This window comes from Melanotaenia boesemani, chromosome 18, assembly GCF_017639745.1.
Source record: "Melanotaenia boesemani isolate fMelBoe1 chromosome 18, fMelBoe1.pri, whole genome shotgun sequence".
In the NCBI taxonomy this organism is placed as follows: Eukaryota; Metazoa; Chordata; class Actinopteri; order Atheriniformes; family Melanotaeniidae; genus Melanotaenia; species Melanotaenia boesemani.
The window spans coordinates 30,343,609-30,361,435 of NC_055699.1; the positions used below are offsets into that span (position 1 = coordinate 30,343,609).

The 17,827-nt window shown below is 36.7% G+C and overlaps 1 protein-coding gene across 5 annotated transcripts in view; it reads right to left on the reverse strand.

Moving 5' to 3' along the window:
* epb41l3a (erythrocyte membrane protein band 4.1-like 3a) overlaps nt 1–17,827 on the reverse strand; it is an 85,660-nt gene that overhangs the window by 39,303 nt on the left and 28,530 nt on the right. For all 5 annotated transcript variants that reach the window (XM_041968167.1, XM_041968170.1, XM_041968165.1 and 2 more), the window contains exon 10: nt 17,602–17,754. In XM_041968167.1, coding sequence (XP_041824101.1) covers nt 17,602–17,754 — 153 coding nt within the window. The remainder of the gene's footprint in view (nt 1–17,601; nt 17,755–17,827) is intronic.

Here is a 17,827-nt window from a genome sequence, read left to right on the forward strand (position 1 = left end):
TAAATGCATCATATGTGGTGTCTAAATGCATCATATGTGGTGTTTAAATGCATCATATGTTTTGTCTAAATGGATCTTATGTGTTGTCTAAATGCATCAAATGTAGTGTTTAAATGCATCATATGTGTTGTCTAAATGCATCATATGTGTTGTCTAAATGGATCTTATGTGTTGTCTAAATGCATCAAATGTAGTGTTTAAATGCATCGTATGTGTTGTCTAAATGCATCATATGTGTTGTCTAAATGCATCATATGTGGTGTCTAAATGCATCATATGTGTTGTCTAAATGCATCATATGTGGTGTCTAAATGCATCTATGTGTTGTCTAAATGGATCTTATGTGTTCTCTAAATGCATCATATGTGGTGTCTAAACTCTTCCCCTGTGTGGTGTCTTAATGCATCACATGTGTTGTCTAAATGCATCAAATGGAGTGTCTTAATTCATCGTACGTGGTTTCGAAACTCTCCCTCTGGTGTTTAAACCCTTCCTCTGTGGTGTATAAAGTCATCATATGTGGTGTCTTAACCCTTCCTGTGTGATTTCTAAATGCATCATATGTGGTGCCTAAACTCTTCTTTTGTGGTGGCTAAATGCATCATATGTGTTGTCTAAATGCATCATGGGTGGTGTCTAAACTCTTCCTCTGTGGTGTTTAAATGCATCATATGTGTTGTCTAACTGCATCATATGTGGTGTCTAAATGCATCATATGTGGTGTGTAAACTCTTCCTCTGTGGTGTTTAAATGCATAATATGTTTTGTCTAAATGTATCACATGTGTTGTCTAAATGCATCAAATGTAGTGTCTTAATTTGTCATACGTGGTTTCGAAACTCTCCCTCTGGTGTTTAAACCCTTCCTCTGTGGTGTATAAAGTCATCATATGTGGTGTCTTAACCCTTCCTGTGTGATTTCTAAATGCATCATATGTGGTGCCTAAACTCTTCTTTTGTGGTGGCTAAATGCATCATGTGTGGTGTCTAAACTCTTCCTCTGTGGTGTTTAAATGCATCATATGTGTTGTCTAAATGCATCATGTGTGGTGTCTAAATGCATCATATGTGGTGTCTAAACTCTTCCTTTGTGGTGTTTAAATGCATCATATGTTTTGTCTAAATGCATCATATGTGGTGTCTTAATTCATCATGTGTGGTGTCTAAATGCATCATATGTGGTGTCTAAATGCATCATATGGGGTGTTTAAATGCATCATATGTTTTGTCTAAATGGATCTTATGTGTTGTCTAAATGCATCAAATGTAGTGTTTAAATGCATCGTATGTGTTGTCTAAATGCATCATATGTGGTGTCTAAATGCATCATATGTGTTGTCTAAATGCATCATATGTGTTGTCTAAATGGATCTTATGTGTTGTCTAAATGCATCAAATGTAGTGTTTAAATGCATCGTATGTGTTGTCTAAATGCATCATATGTGGTGTCTAAATGCATCATATGTGTTGTCTAAATGCATCATATGTGGTGTCTAAATGCATCTATGTGTTGTCTAAATGGATCTTATGTGTTCTCTAAATGCATCATATGTGGTGTCTAAACTCTTCCCCTGTGTGGTGTCTTAATGCATCAAATGGAGTGTCTTAATTCATCGTACGTGGTTTCGAAACTCTCCCTCTGGTGTTTACACCCTTCCTCTGTGGTGTATAAATTCATCATATCTGGTGTCTTAACCCTTCCTGTGTGATTTCTAAATGCATCATATGTGGTGCCTAAACTCTTCTTTTGTGGTGGCTAAATGCATCATATGTGTTGTCTAAATGCATCATGGGTGGTGTCTAAACTCTTCCTCTGTGGTGTTTAAATGCATCATATGTGTTGTCTAAATGCATCATATGTGGTGTCTAAATGCATCATATGTGGTGTGTAAACTCTTCCTCTGTGGTGTTTAAATGCATAATATGTTTTGTCTAAATGTATCACATGTGTTGTCTAAATGCATCAAATGTAGTGTCTTAATTTGTCATACGTGGTTTCGAAACTCTCCCTCTGGTGTTTAAACCCTTCCTCTGTGGTGTATAAAGTCATCATATGTGGTGTCTTAACCCTTCCTGTGTGATTTCTAAATGCATCATATGTGGTGCCTAAACTCTTCTTTTGTGTTGTCTAAATGCATCATGTGTGGTGTCTAAACTCTTCCTCTGTGGTGTTTAAATGCATCATATGTGTTGTCTAAATGCATCATGTGTGGTGTCTAAATGCATCATATGTGGTGTCTAAACTCTTCCTCTGTGGTGTTTAAATGCATCATATGTGGTGTCTAAACTCTTCCTTTGTGGTGTTTAAATGCATCATATGTTTTGTCTAAATGCATCATATGTGGTGTCTTAATTCATCATGTGTGGTGTCTAAATGCATCATATGTGGTGTCTAAATGCATCATATGTGGTGTCTAAATACATCATATGTGGTGTTTAAATGCATCATATGTTTTGTCTAAATGGATCTTATGTGTTGTCTAAATGCATCAAATGTAGTGTTTAAATGCATCATATGTGTTGTCTAAATGCATCATATGTGTTGTCTAAATGCATCATATGTGGTGTCTTAATTCATCATGTGTGGTGTCTAAATGCATCATATGTGGTGTCTAAATGCATCATATGTGGTGTTTAAATGCATCATATGTTTTGTCTAAATGTATCACATGTGTTGTCTAAATGCATCAAATGTAGTGTCTTAATTTGTCATACGTGGTTTCGAAACTCTCCCTCTGGTGTTTAACCCCTTCCTCTGTGGTGTATAAAGTCATCATATGTGGTGTCTTAACCCTTCCTGTGTGACTTCTAAATGCATCATATGTGGTGCCTAAACTCTTCTTTTGTGGTGGCTAAATGCATCATATGTGTTGTCTAAATGCATCATATGTGGTGTCTAAACTCTTCCTCTGTGGTGTTTAAATGCATCATATGTGTTGTCTAAATGCATCAAATGTGTTGTCTAAATGCATCATATGTGGTGTCTAAATGCATCATATGTGGTGTCTAAATGCATCATATGTGGTGTCTAAATGCATCATATGTGGTGTTTAAATGCATCATATGTTTTGTCTAAATGGATCTTATGTGTTGTCTAAATGCATCAAATGTAGTGTTTAAATGCATCATATGTGTTGTCTAAATGCATCATATGTGTTGTCTAAATGGATCATATGTGTTGTCTAAATGGATCTTATGTGTTGTCTAAATGCATCAAATGTAGTGTTTAAATGCATCGTATGTGTTGTCTAAATGCATCATATGTGTTGTCTAAATGCATCATATGTGGTGTCTAAATGCATCATATGTGTTGTCTAAATGCATCATATGTGGTGTCTAAATGCATCTATGTGTTGTCTAAATGGATCTTATGTGTTCTCTAAATGCATCATATGTGGTGTCTAAACTCTTCCCCTGTGTGGTGTCTTAATGCATCACATGTGTTGTCTAAATGCATCAAATGGAGTGTCTTAATTCATCGTACGTGGTTTCGAAACTCTCCCTCTGGTGTTTAAACCCTTCCTCTGTGGTGTATAAAGTCATCATATGTGGTGTCTTAACCCTTCCTGTGTGATTTCTAAATGCATCATATGTGGTGCCTAAACTCTTCTTTTGTGGTGGCTAAATGCATCATATGTGTTGTCTAAATGCATCATGGGTGGTGTCTAAACTCTTCCTCTGTGGTGTTTAAATGCATCATATGTGTTGTCTAACTGCATCATATGTGGTGTCTAAATGCATCATATGTGGTGTGTAAACTCTTCCTCTGTGGTGTTTAAATGCATAATATGTTTTGTCTAAATGTATCACATGTGTTGTCTAAATGCATCAAATGTAGTGTCTTAATTTGTCATACGTGGTTTCGAAACTCTCCCTCTGGTGTTTAAACCCTTCCTCTGTGGTGTATAAAGTCATCATATGTGGTGTCTTAACCCTTCCTGTGTGATTTCTAAATGCATCATATGTGGTGCCTAAACTCTTCTTTTGTGGTGGCTAAATGCATCATGTGTGGTGTCTAAACTCTTCCTCTGTGGTGTTTAAATGCATCATATGTGTTGTCTAAATGCATCATGTGTGGTGTCTAAATGCATCATATGTGGTGTCTAAACTCTTCCTTTGTGGTGTTTAAATGCATCATATGTTTTGTCTAAATGCATCATATGTGGTGTCTTAATTCATCATGTGTGGTGTCTAAATGCATCATATGTGGTGTCTAAATGCATCATATGTGGTGTTTAAATGCATCATATGTTTTGTCTAAATGGATCTTATGTGTTGTCTAAATGCATCAAATGTAGTGTTTAAATGCATCGTATGTGTTGTCTAAATGCATCATATGTGGTGTCTAAATGCATCATATGTGTTGTCTAAATGCATCATATGTGTTGTCTAAATGGATCTTATGTGTTGTCTAAATGCATCAAATGTAGTGTTTAAATGCATCGTATGTGTTGTCTAAATGCATCATATGTGGTGTCTAAATGCATCATATGTGTTGTCTAAATGCATCATATGTGGTGTCTAAATGCATCTATGTGTTGTCTAAATGGATCTTATGTGTTCTCTAAATGCATCATATGTGGTGTCTAAACTCTTCCCCTGTGTGGTGTCTTAATGCATCAAATGGAGTGTCTTAATTCATCGTACGTGGTTTCGAAACTCTCCCTCTGGTGTTTAAACCCTTCCTCTGTGGTGTATAAATTCATCATATCTGGTGTCTTAACCCTTCCTGTGTGATTTCTAAATGCATCATATGTGGTGCCTAAACTCTTCTTTTGTGGTGGCTAAATGCATCATATGTGTTGTCTAAATGCATCATGGGTGGTGTCTAAACTCTTCCTCTGTGGTGTTTAAATGCATCATATGTGTTGTCTAAATGCATCATATGTGGTGTCTAAATGCATCATATGTGGTGTGTAAACTCTTCCTCTGTGGTGTTTAAATGCATAATATGTTTTGTCTAAATGTATCACATGTGTTGTCTAAATGCATCAAATGTAGTGTCTTAATTTGTCATACGTGGTTTCGAAACTCTCCCTCTGGTGTTTAAACCCTTCCTCTGTGGTGTATAAAGTCATCATATGTGGTGTCTTAACCCTTCCTGTGTGATTTCTAAATGCATCATATGTGGTGCCTAAACTCTTCTTTTGTGTTGTCTAAATGCATCATGTGTGGTGTCTAAACTCTTCCTCTGTGGTGTTTAAATGCATCATATGTGTTGTCTAAATGCATCATGTGTGGTGTCTAAATGCATCATATGTGGTGTCTAAACTCTTCCTCTGTGGTGTTTAAATGCATCATATGTGGTGTCTAAACTCTTCCTTTGTGGTGTTTAAATGCATCATATGTTTTGTCTAAATGCATCATATGTGGTGTCTTAATTCATCATGTGTGGTGTCTAAATGCATCATATGTGGTGTCTAAATGCATCATATGTGGTGTCTAAATACATCATATGTGGTGTTTAAATGCATCATATGTTTTGTCTAAATGGATCTTATGTGTTGTCTAAATGCATCAAATGTAGTGTTTAAATGCATCATATGTGTTGTCTAAATGCATCATATGTGTTGTCTAAATGCATCATATGTGGTGTCTTAATTCATCATGTGTGGTGTCTAAATGCATCATATGTGGTGTCTAAATGCATCATATGTGGTGTTTAAATGCATCATATGTTTTGTCTAAATGTATCACATGTGTTGTCTAAATGCATCAAATGTAGTGTCTTAATTTGTCATACGTGGTTTCGAAACTCTCCCTCTGGTGTTTAAACCCTTCCTCTGTGGTGTATAAAGTCATCATATGTGGTGTCTTAACCCTTCCTGTGTGACTTCTAAATGCATCATATGTGGTGCCTAAACTCTTCTTTTGTGGTGGCTAAATGCATCATATGTGTTGTCTAAATGCATCATATGTGGTGTCTAAACTCTTCCTCTGTGGTGTTTAAATGCATCATATGTGTTGTCTAAATGCATCATGTGTGGTGTCTAAATGGATCTTATGTGTTGTCTAAATGCATCAAATGTAGTGTCTAAATGCATCATATGTGTTGTCTAAATGCATCATATGTGTTGTCTAAATGCATCATATGTGGTGTCTAAATGTATCATATGTGTTGTCTAAATGCATCATATGTGGTGTCTAAATGCATCTATGTGTTGTCTAAATGGATCTTATGTGTTCTCTAAATGCATCAAATGTAGTGTTTAAATGCATCATATGTGTTGTCTAAATGCATCATATGTGTTGTCTAAATGGATCTTATGTGTTGCCTAAATGCATCAAATGTAGTGTCTAAATGCATCATATGTGTTGTCTAAATGCATCATATGTGTTGTCTAAATGCATCATATGTGGTGTCTAAATGTATCATATGTGTTGTCTAAATGCATCAAATGTGGTGTCTAAATGCATCTATGTGTTGTCTAAATGGATCTTATGTGTTGTCTAAATGCATCAAATGTAGTGTTTAAATGCATCATATGTGTTGTCTAAATGCGTCATATGTGGTGTCTAAACTCTTCCTCTGTGGTGTTTAAATGCATCATATGTGTTGTCTAAATGGATCTTATGTGTTGTCTAAATGCATCAAATGTGTTGTCTAAATGCATCATGGGTGTTGTCTAAATGCATCATATGTGGTGTCTAAATGTATCATATGTGTTGTCTAAATGCATCATATGTGTTGTCTAAATGCATCATGGGTGTTGTCTAAATGCATCATATGTGGTGTCTAAATGTATCACATGTGTTGTCTAAATGCATCATATGTGGTGTCTAAATGCATCATATGTGGTGTCTAAACTCTTCCTCTGTGGTGTTTAAATGCATCATATGTTTTGTCTAAATGTATCACATGTGTTGTCTAAATGCATCAAATGTAGTGCCTTAATTTGTCATACGTGGTTTCGAAACTCTCCCTCTGGTGTTTCAACCCTTCCTCTGTGGTGTATAAAGTCATCATATGTGGTGTCTTAACCCTTCCTGTGTGATTTCTAAATGCATCATATGTGGTGCCTAAACTCTTCTTTTGTGGTGTTTAAATGCATCATATGTTTTGTCTAAATGTATCACATGTGTTGTCTAAATGCATCAAATGTAGTGTCTTAATTTGTCATACGTGGTTTCGAAACTCTCCCTCTGGTGTTTCAACCCTTCCTCTGTGGTGTATAAAGTCATCATATGTGGTGTCTTAACCCTTCCTGTGTGATTTCTAAATGCATCATATGTGGTGCCTAAACTCTTCTTTTGTGGTGGCTAAATGCATCATATGTGTTGTCTAAATGCATCATGTGTGGTGTCTAAACTCTTCCTCTGTGGTGTTTAAATGCATCATATGTGTTGTCTAAATGCATCATATGTGTTGTCTAAATGGATCTTATGTGTTGTCTAAATGCATCAAATGTAGTGTCTAAATGCATCATATGTGTTGTCTAAATGCATCATATGTGTTGTCTAAATGCATCATATGTGGTGTCTAAATGTATCATATGTGTTGTCTAAATGCATCATATGTGGTGTCTAAATGCATCTATGTGTTGTCTAAATGGATCTTATGTGTTGTCTAAATGCATCAAATGTAGTGTCTAAATGCATCATATGTGTTGTCTAAATGCATCATATGTGTTGTCTAAATGCATCATATGTGGTGTCTAAATGTATCATATGTGTTGTCTAAATGCATCATATGTGGTGTCTAAATGCATCTATGTGTTGTCTAAATGGATCTTATGTGTTGTCTAAATGCATCAAATGTAGTGTTTAAATGCATCATATGTGTTGTCTAAATGCATCATATGTGGTGTCGAAACTCTTCCTCTGTGGTGTTTAAATGCATCATATGTGTTGTCTAAATGCATCATGTGTGGTGTCTAAATGCATCATATGTGGTGTCTAAACTCTTCCTTTGTGGTGTTTAAATGCATCATATGTTTTGTCTAAATGCATCATATGTGGTGTCTTAATTCATCATGTGTGGTGTCTAAATGCATCATATGTGGTGTCTAAATGCATCATATGTGGTGTCTAAATGCATCATATGTGGTGTTTAAATGCATCATATGTTTTGTCTAAATGGATCTTATGTGTTGTCTAAATGCATCAAATGTAGTGTTTAAATGCATCATATGTGTTGTCTAAATGCATCATATGTGTTGTCTAAATGCATCATATGTGGTGTCTTAATTCATCATGTGTGGTGTCTAAATGCATCATATGTGGTGTCTAAATGCATCATATGTGGTGTTTAAATGCATCATATGTTTTGTCTAAATGTATCACATGTGTTGTCTAAATGCATCAAATGTAGTGTCTTAATTTGTCATACGTGGTTTCGAAACTCTCCCTCTGGTGTTTAAACCCTTCCTCTGTGGTGTATAAAGTCATCATATGTGGTGTCTTAACCCTTCCTGTGTGACTTCTAAATGCATCATATGTGGTGCCTAAACTCTTCTTTTGTGGTGGCTAAATGCATCATATGTGTTGTCTAAATGCATCATATGTGGTGTCTAAACTCTTCCTCTGTGGTGTTTAAATGCATCATATGTGTTGTCTAAATGCATCATGTGTGGTGTCTAAATGGATCTTATGTGTTGTCTAAATGCATCAAATGTAGTGTCTAAATGCATCATATGTGTTGTCTAAATGCATCATATGTGTTGTCTAAATGCATCATATGTGGTGTCTAAATGTATCATATGTGTTGTCTAAATGCATCATATGTGGTGTCTAAATGCATCTATGTGTTGTCTAAATGGATCTTATGTGTTCTCTAAATGCATCAAATGTAGTGTTTAAATGCATCATATGTGTTGTCTAAATGCATCATATGTGTTGTCTAAATGGATCTTATGTGTTGCCTAAATGCATCAAATGTAGTGTCTAAATGCATCATATGTGTTGTCTAAATGCATCATATGTGTTGTCTAAATGCATCATATGTGGTGTCTAAATGTATCATATGTGTTGTCTAAATGCATCAAATGTGGTGTCTAAATGCATCTATGTGTTGTCTAAATGGATCTTATGTGTTGTCTAAATGCATCAAATGTAGTGTTTAAATGCATCATATGTGTTGTCTAAATGCGTCATATGTGGTGTCTAAACTCTTCCTCTGTGGTGTTTAAATGCATCATATGTGTTGTCTAAATGGATCTTATGTGTTGTCTAAATGCATCAAATGTAGTGTCTAAATGCATCATATGTGTTGTCTAAATGCATCATGGGTGTTGTCTAAATGCATCATATGTGGTGTCTAAATGTATCACATGTGTTGTCTAAATGCATCATATGTGGTGTCTAAACTCTTCCTCTGTGGTGTTTAAATGCATCATATGTTTTGTCTAAATGTATGACATGTGTTGTCTAAATGCATCAAATGTAGTGCCTTAATTTGTCATACGTGGTTTCGAAACTCTCCCTCTGGTGTTTCAACCCTTCCTCTGTGGTGTATAAAGTCATCATATGTGGTGTCTTAACCCTTCCTGTGTGATTTCTAAATGCATCATATGTGGTGCCTAAACTCTTCTTTTGTGGTGGCTAAATGCATCATATGTGTTGTCTAAATGCATCATGTGTGGTGTCTAAACTCTTCCTCTGTGGTGTTTAAATGCATCATATGTGTTGTCTAAATGCATCATATGTGTTCTCTAAATGGATCTTATGTGTTGTCTAAATGCATCAAATGTAGTGTCTAAATGCATCATATGTGTTGTCTAAATGCATCATATGTGTTGTCTAAATGCATCATATGTGGTGTCTAAATGTATCATATGTGTTGTCTAAATGCATCATATGTGGTGTCTAAATGCATCTATGTGTTGTCTAAATGCATCAAATGTAGTGTCTAAATGCATCATATGTGTTGTCTAAATGCATCATATGTGTTGTCTAAATGCATCATATGTGGTGTCTAAATGTATCATATGTGTTGTCTAAATGCATCATATGTGGTGTCTAAATGCATCTATGTGTTGTCTAAATGGATCTTATGTGTTGTCTAAATGCATCAAATGTAGTGTTTAAATGCATCATATGTGTTGTCTAAATGCATCATATGTGGTGTCTAAACTCTTCCTCTGTGGTGTTTAAATGCATCATATGTGTTGTCTAAATGGATCTTATGTGTTGTCTAAATGCATCAAATGTAGTGTCTAAATGCATCATATGTGTTGTCTAAATGCATCATATGTGGTGTCTAAATGTATCATATGTGTTGTCTAAATGCATCATATGTGGTGTCTAAATGCATCATATGTGGTGTCTAAACTCTTCCTCTGTGGTGTTTAAATGCATCATATGTTTTGTCTAAATGTATCACATGTGTTGTCTAAATGCATCAAATGTAGTGTCTTAATTTGTCATACGTGGTTTCGAAACTCTCCCTCTGGTGTTTAAACCCTTCCTCTGTGGTGTATAAAGTCATCATATGTGGTGTCTTAACCCTTCCTGTGTGATTTCTAAATGCATCATATGTGGTGCCTAAACTCTTCTTTTGTGGTGGCTAAATGCATCATATGTGTTGTCTAAATGCATCATGTGTGGTGTCTAAACTCTTCCTCTGTGGTGTTTAAATGCATCATATGTGTTGTCTAAATGCATCATATGTGGTGTCTAAATGCATCATATGTGGTGTCTAAACACTTCCTCTGTGGTGTTTAAATGCATCATATGTGTTGTCTAAATGCATCTATGTGTTGTCTAAATGCATCAAATGTAGTGTCTAAATGCATCATATGTGTTGTCTAAATGCATCATATGTGTTGTCTAAATGCATCATATGTGGTGTCTAAATGTATCATATGTGTTGTCTAAATGCATCATATGTGGTGTCTAAATGCATCATATGTGGTGTCTAAACTCTTCCTCTGTGGTGTTTAAATGCATCATATGTGTTGTCTAAATGGATCTTATGTGTTCTCTAAATGCATCAAATGTACTGTTTAAATGCATCATATGTGTTGTCTAAATGCATCATATGTGTTGTCTAAATGCATCATATGTGGTGTCTAAATGCATCATATGTGTTGTCTAAATGCATCATATGTGTTGTCTAAATGCATCATATGTGGTATCTAAATGCATCATATGTGTTGTCTAAATGCATCATATGTGGTGTCTAAATGCATCATATGTGGTGTCTAAACTCTTCCTCTGTGGTGTTTAAATGCATCATATGTGTTGTCTAAATGGATCTTATGTGTTCTCTAAATGCATCAAATGTACTGTTTAAATGCATCATATGTGTTGTCTAAATGCATCATATGTGGTATCTAAATGCATCATGTGTTGTCTAAATGCATCATATGTGTTGTCTAAATGCATCATATGTGTTGTCTAAATGCATCATATGTGGTGTCTAAATGCATCATATGTGGTATCTAAATGCATCATATGTGTTGGCTAAATGCATCATATGTGGTGTCTAAATGCATCATATGTGGTGTCTAAACTCTTCCCATGTGTGGTGTCTTAATGCACCACATGTGTTGTCTAAATGCATCAAATGGAGTGTCTTAATTCATCGTACGTGGTTTCGAAACTCTCCCTCTGGTGTTTAAACCCTTCCTCTGTGGTGTATAAAGTCATCATATCTGGTGTCTTAACCCGTCCTGTGTGATTTCTAAATGCATCATATGTGGTGCCTAAACTCTTCTTTTGTGGTGGCTAAATGCATCATATGTGTTGTCTAAATGCATCATATGTGTTGTCTAAATGCATCAAATGTAGTGTCTTAATTTGTCATACGTGGTTTCGAAACTCTCCCTCTGGTGTTTAAACTCTTCCTCTGTGGTGTATAAAGTCATCATATGTGGTGTCTTAACCCTTCCTGTGTGATTTCTAAATGCATCATATGTGGTGCCTAAACTCTTCTTTTGTGGTGGCTAAATGCATCATATGTGTTGTCTAAATGCATCATATGTGGTGTTTAAATACATTATATGTGTTGTCTAAATGCATCATATGTGGTGTTTAAATACATCATATGTAGAGTCTAAATACATGATATGTATATGTGATTAATTCATCATATGTGGTTTCAAAACTCTCCTTCTGGTGTTTAAACCCTTCCTATATGGTGTCGAAACTCTTCCTCTGTGGTGTCTAAATGCATCATATGTAGTGTCTAAACTATTCCTCTGTGCTGTCTCAATACATCATATGTGGTTTCAAAACTCTTCCTCTGTTGTGTCTAAACTCTTTGTCTGTGGCGTCAAAAGGCATCACATGTGGTAATGGAACTCTTCTTCTGCTGTGTCTAAATACATCATATGTGTTGTCTAAATGCATCATATGTGGTGTCTAAAGTCATCATATGTGGTGTCTTAACCCTTCCTGCATGGTCTCTAAACTCTTCATCTGTGTGTTGTCTAAATGCATAATATGTGTTGTCTAAACTCTTCCTCTGAGGTGTCTTAAGTCTCCCTCTGTGGTGGCTAAACTCTTTGTCTGTGGTGTCAAAAGGCATCACATGTGGTGCCGAAACTCTTCTTCTGTGGTGTTTAAATGCATCATATGTTTTGTCTAAATGGATCTTATGTGTTGTCTAAATGTATCAAATGTGTTGTCTGAATGCATCAAATGTGTTGTCTAAATGCATCATATGTAGTGTCTTAATTCATCATACGTGGTTTCGAAACTCTCCCTCTGGTGTTTAAACCCTTCCTCTGTGGTGTATAAAGTCATCATATGTGGTGTCTTGACCCTTCCTGTGTGATTTCTAAATGCATCATATGTGGTGCCTAAACTCTTCTTTTGTGGTGGCTAAATGCATCATATGTGGTGTCTAAATGCATCATATGTGGTATCTAAATGCATCATATGTGTTGTCTAAATGCATCATATGTGTTGTCTAAATACATCATATGTGTTGTCTAAATGCATCATATGTGGTATCTAAATGCATCATATGTGTTGTCTAAATGCATCATATGTGTTGTCTAAATACATCATATGTGTTGTCTAAATGCATCATATGTGGTATCTAAATGCATCATATGTGTTCTCTAAATGCATCATATGTTGTGTCTAAACTCTTCCCCTGTGTGGTGTCTTAATGCATCACATGTGTTGTCTAAATGCATCAAATGTAGTGTCTTAATTCATCATACGTGGTTTCGAAACTCTCCCTCTGGTGTTTAAACTCTTCCTCTGTGGTGTATAAAGTCATCATATGTGGTGTCTTAACCCTTCCTGTGTGATTTCTAAATGCATCATATGTGGTGCCTAAACTCTTCTTTTGTGGTGTCTAAATGCATCATATGTGCTGTCTAAATGCATCATATGTGGTGTTTAAATACATGATATGTATATGTGATTAATTCATCATATGTGGTTTCAAAACTCTCCTTCTGGTGTTTAAACCCTTCCTATATGGTGTCGAAACTCTTCCTCTGTGGTGTCTAAATGCATCATATGTAGTGTCTAAACTATTCCTCTGTGCTGTCTCAATACATCATATGTGGTTTCAAAACTCTTCCTCTGTTGTGTCTAAACTCTTTGTCTGTGGCGTCAAAAGGCATCACATGTGGTAATGGAACTCTTCTTCTGCTGTGTCTAAATACATCATATGTGTTGTCTAAATGCATCATATGTGGTGTCTAAATGCATCATATGTGGTGTGTAAAGTCATCCTCCTGAGACCCAGCAATGCATTTTTGTGCACTGTAGTACACATTTATTTTCTGCTCATCTCTCTAATTCTATACATGCCACTCTGCTAAGTCCTAATGTCTCTTAGAGAGGGCAACCGTAGCTTTAAGATGACATCTCATGTGTGGGGGTGTGGCCTTGCCAACTTTCCTTTTTCTGTCTTTCCAAAATGGCTAGCATCTCAACAAGCACATTTTATGGAAGAAAGAAAGTTAAGCATGATATTTATATTTGAAATGTTTTTTAATGTTTTATTTGGATTAATTTTCAAAAATGAACATCTAAAAGGTAATTTGAGTAAGTTTTCAGTAACAAACTTATTTAGTTAAATAGAAAAAATGACTAATTTATCAATGTATACTGTAGTACACGTCAGGACTTTATTCTTGTGTTTATTTCATTTTTCTAGTGGACAGCTCTCTAACAGAGACAGAAAGAATTCTTAACAGAAACAAAAAGGAGATTCAGACTCAGATTTTTCAGACGATGAAAGTCCGTCCAGCGTGTCCTGGGTCTGCCCCGGGGCCTCTTTCCGGTGGGACGTGCCCGGAAAACCTCACCAGGGAGGCGTCCAGGAGGCATCCTAACCAGATGCCTGAGCCACCTCATCTGGCTCCTCTCGATGTGGAGGAGCAGCGGCTCTACTCTGAGCCCCTCCCGGATCACCAAGCTTCTCACCCTGTCTCTAAGGGAGAGCCCGGCCACCCTGCGGAGAAAACTCATTTCGGCCGCTTGTATTCGCGATCTTGTTCTTTCGGTCACTACCCACAGCTCATGACCATAGGTGAGGGTAGGAACGTAGATCGACCAGTAAATAGAGAGCTTTGCCTTTTGGCTCAGCTCCTTCTTCACCACGACAGACCGATGCAGAGTCTGCATCACTGCAGACGCCGCACTGATCCACCTGTCCATCTCCCGCTCCATCCTTCCCTCACTCGTGAACAAGACCCCAAGATACGTGAACTCCTCCACTTGGGGCAGGACCTTATTGCAGACCCGGAGAGAGCACTCCACCCTTTTCCGGCTGAGGACCATGGTCTCGGACTTGGAGGTTCTGATTCTCATCCCAGCCGCTTCATACTCGGCTGCGAATCGCTCCAGTGAGAGCTGAAGATCACAGCCCGATGAAGCCAACAGAACCACGTCATTCGCAAAGAGTAGAGACCCAATCCTGAGGCCACCAAACTGGATCCCCTCAACACCTCGGCTGCACCTAGAAATTCTGTCCATAAAGATTATGAACAGAATCGGTGACAAAGGGCAGCCTTGGTGGATCAAAATAAATTATTTGATAAATGATCAAATAATGATCAGAAAATATGGTACAGTCCATATGCCTGAAATGGTTACAGGTCGAAAGCTTTTCAGGTAACGAATGTTTGGGTGCAACAGCAAAACGTAGGTGAGGTGTGTGAATTGCCAAATGTTCCTCTGTGTCTCCAAAAAATCCCAGTGCTTTCTCCTCTATCGTAAATAGATGGTCTTTTGTGAAATAGAAAAGCCTGGTAAAATTAATTGTTCCAAGACCAGTGGCCCATGGCTATTGAAAAGTCAGTGAGTTCTAAGTTAATGCATCACCCATTTTTTGATGAAGCTTTTGTATAAATATGTTAAATATTAATTGATATCCTCTTTACAAACATTTTAGTGAACATTTTAAATTCACAATCAGCTTTTGAACTTTGTTAATGTTTCTTGCTCACAATCAATTAAGTCCTGTTGTGCACTGCAGTGCACGTGTTGTAAAATTTAAACAAAATGAGGTAAAAACAAAATAATCTTTGGAATGCGTTTTTTAGCACCCCAATACTTGATTTATATAAAAAAAATCCAAATCAAAATACTTTTTTTCTCCCGGGTCTCAGGAGGATATGTGGTGTCTTAACCCTTCCTGCATGGTCTCTAAACTCTTCATCTGTGTGTTGTCTAAATGCATAATATGTGTTGTCTAAACTCTTCCTCTGAGGTGTCTTTAGTCTCCCTCTGTGGTGGCTAAACTCTTTGTCTGTGGTGTCAAAAGGCATCACATGTGGTGCCGAAACTCTTCTTCTGTGTTGTCTAAATGCATCATATGTGGTGTCTAAACTCTTTCTCTGTGGTGTTTAAATGCATCATATGTTTTGTCTAAATGCATCAAATGTGTTGTCTAAATGCATCATATGGAGTGTCTTAATTCATCATACGTGGTTTCGAAACTCTCCCTCTGGTGTTTAAACCCTTCCTCTGTGGTGTATAAAGTCATCATATGTGGTGTCTTAACCCTTCCTGTGTGATTTCTAAATGCATCATATGTGGTGCCTAAACTCTTCTTTTGTGGTGGCTAAATGCATCATATGTGGTGTCTAAATGCATCATATGTGTTATCTAAATACATCATATGTGTTGTCTAAATGCATCATATGTGGTGTTTAAATACATCATATGTAGAGTCTAAATACATGATATGTATATGTGATTAATTCATCATATGTGGTTTCAAAACTCTCCTTCTGGTGTTTAAACCCTTCCTATATGGTGTCGAAACTCTTCCTCTGTGGTGTCTAAATGCATCATATGTTTTGTCTAAATGCATCATATGTGTTGTCTAAATGGATCTTATGTGTTGTCTAAATGCATCAAATGTGTTCTCTAAATGCATCATATGTTGCGTCTAAACTCTTCCCCTGTGTGGTGTCTTAATGCATCATATGCAGTGTCTTAATTCATCATACGTGGTTTCGAAACTCTCCCTCTGGTGTTTAAACTCTTCCTCTGTGGTGTATAAAGTCATCATATGTGGTGTCTTAACCCTTCCTGTGTGATTTCTAAATGCATCATATGTGGTGCCTAAACTCTTCTTTTGTGGTGGCTAAATGCATCATATGTGTTGTCTAAATGCATCATATGTGGTGTTTAAATACATCATATGTAGAGTCTAAATACATGATATGTATATGTGATTAATTCATCATATGTGGTTTCAAAACTCTCCTTCTGGTGTTTAAACCCTTCCTATATGGTGTCGAAACTCTTCCTCTGTGTTGTCTAAACGCATCATATGTTTTGTCTAAATGTATCATATGTGTTGTCTAAACTCTTCCTCTGAGGTGTCTTAAGTCTCCCTCTGTGGTGGCTAAACTCTTTATCTGTGGTGTCAAAAGGCATCACATGTGGTGCCGAAACTCTTCTTCTGTGGTGGCTAAATGCATCATATGTGGTGTCTACATATAGACTCATCTAAGCTGGTGATCTTTTCATTCCTGACCACACAATGTCTAAATGCATCATATGTGTTGTCTATTGTCTTTGTGTGTGGCGTCTAAACCCTCCCTGCCTCAATCCCAAGCCTTCATGTAAACACTACACCTAAACAACTGATTGATGTCACGGAGTCCCCACCATATTAAAGGCGGTCACAAAACATGTTGTTTGGTGGATGAGTGGACCATTCAGCCCTCAAATAAGGGTTCTGCAATGCTCCACTGTCAATATAAATTTGGCAAAATGCAGGAAAATCACAAAAGGTTTCAGAAGATAAAATGAAACTAGCAAAACTTACTGTATGTTGATGATTGATTGGATGTAAACACATTAGCAGGATTCATTTATTTGTTTCAGTGGAAATTAAACAAATGGTAACAGAGTTGAAAGACTTGTAATCACTTAAAAATATTAGTCATTATAATGGTTAATGAATTTATGATGTTTCAGAGACAGTTAAAAAAGACAATTGTTACGATAGCCGTTTCATTAAAAAAGAAATTTTCAGCATCTTTGTGTTGTTATGGCAACAAGTGCTTTCGTTTACCAGTGCACAGAAGAGGACTTCCCTTTCCATTTTATTTATACTTTCCTCTCTAAATTAATGCTAAACTCTCCCTCTGTGGTTTCTAAACTTGTTCCTTTATGGTGGTTTAACTTCTTCTCTGTGGTGACTAAACTCTTTTCTGCAGTGCTTGTGTATTTTCACCTCTCCAGGTCGGATCTTGATGTAGAAGTTGTTTCTCTTGTATGAAATCTTCAAGATCTTTGGCCATGAGAACCTGTTGATCCTCAGTCTATCTCTGTAGACCAGGAGACCACTACTGCACACCCCCAGCATGATGGCCACACATTCAGAGTCCTGTGCACACAACACATACAATGGTGTAAAAAACAGCCTCTTTTATTTCTTAGTTTAGTAAGTAAGTAAGTAA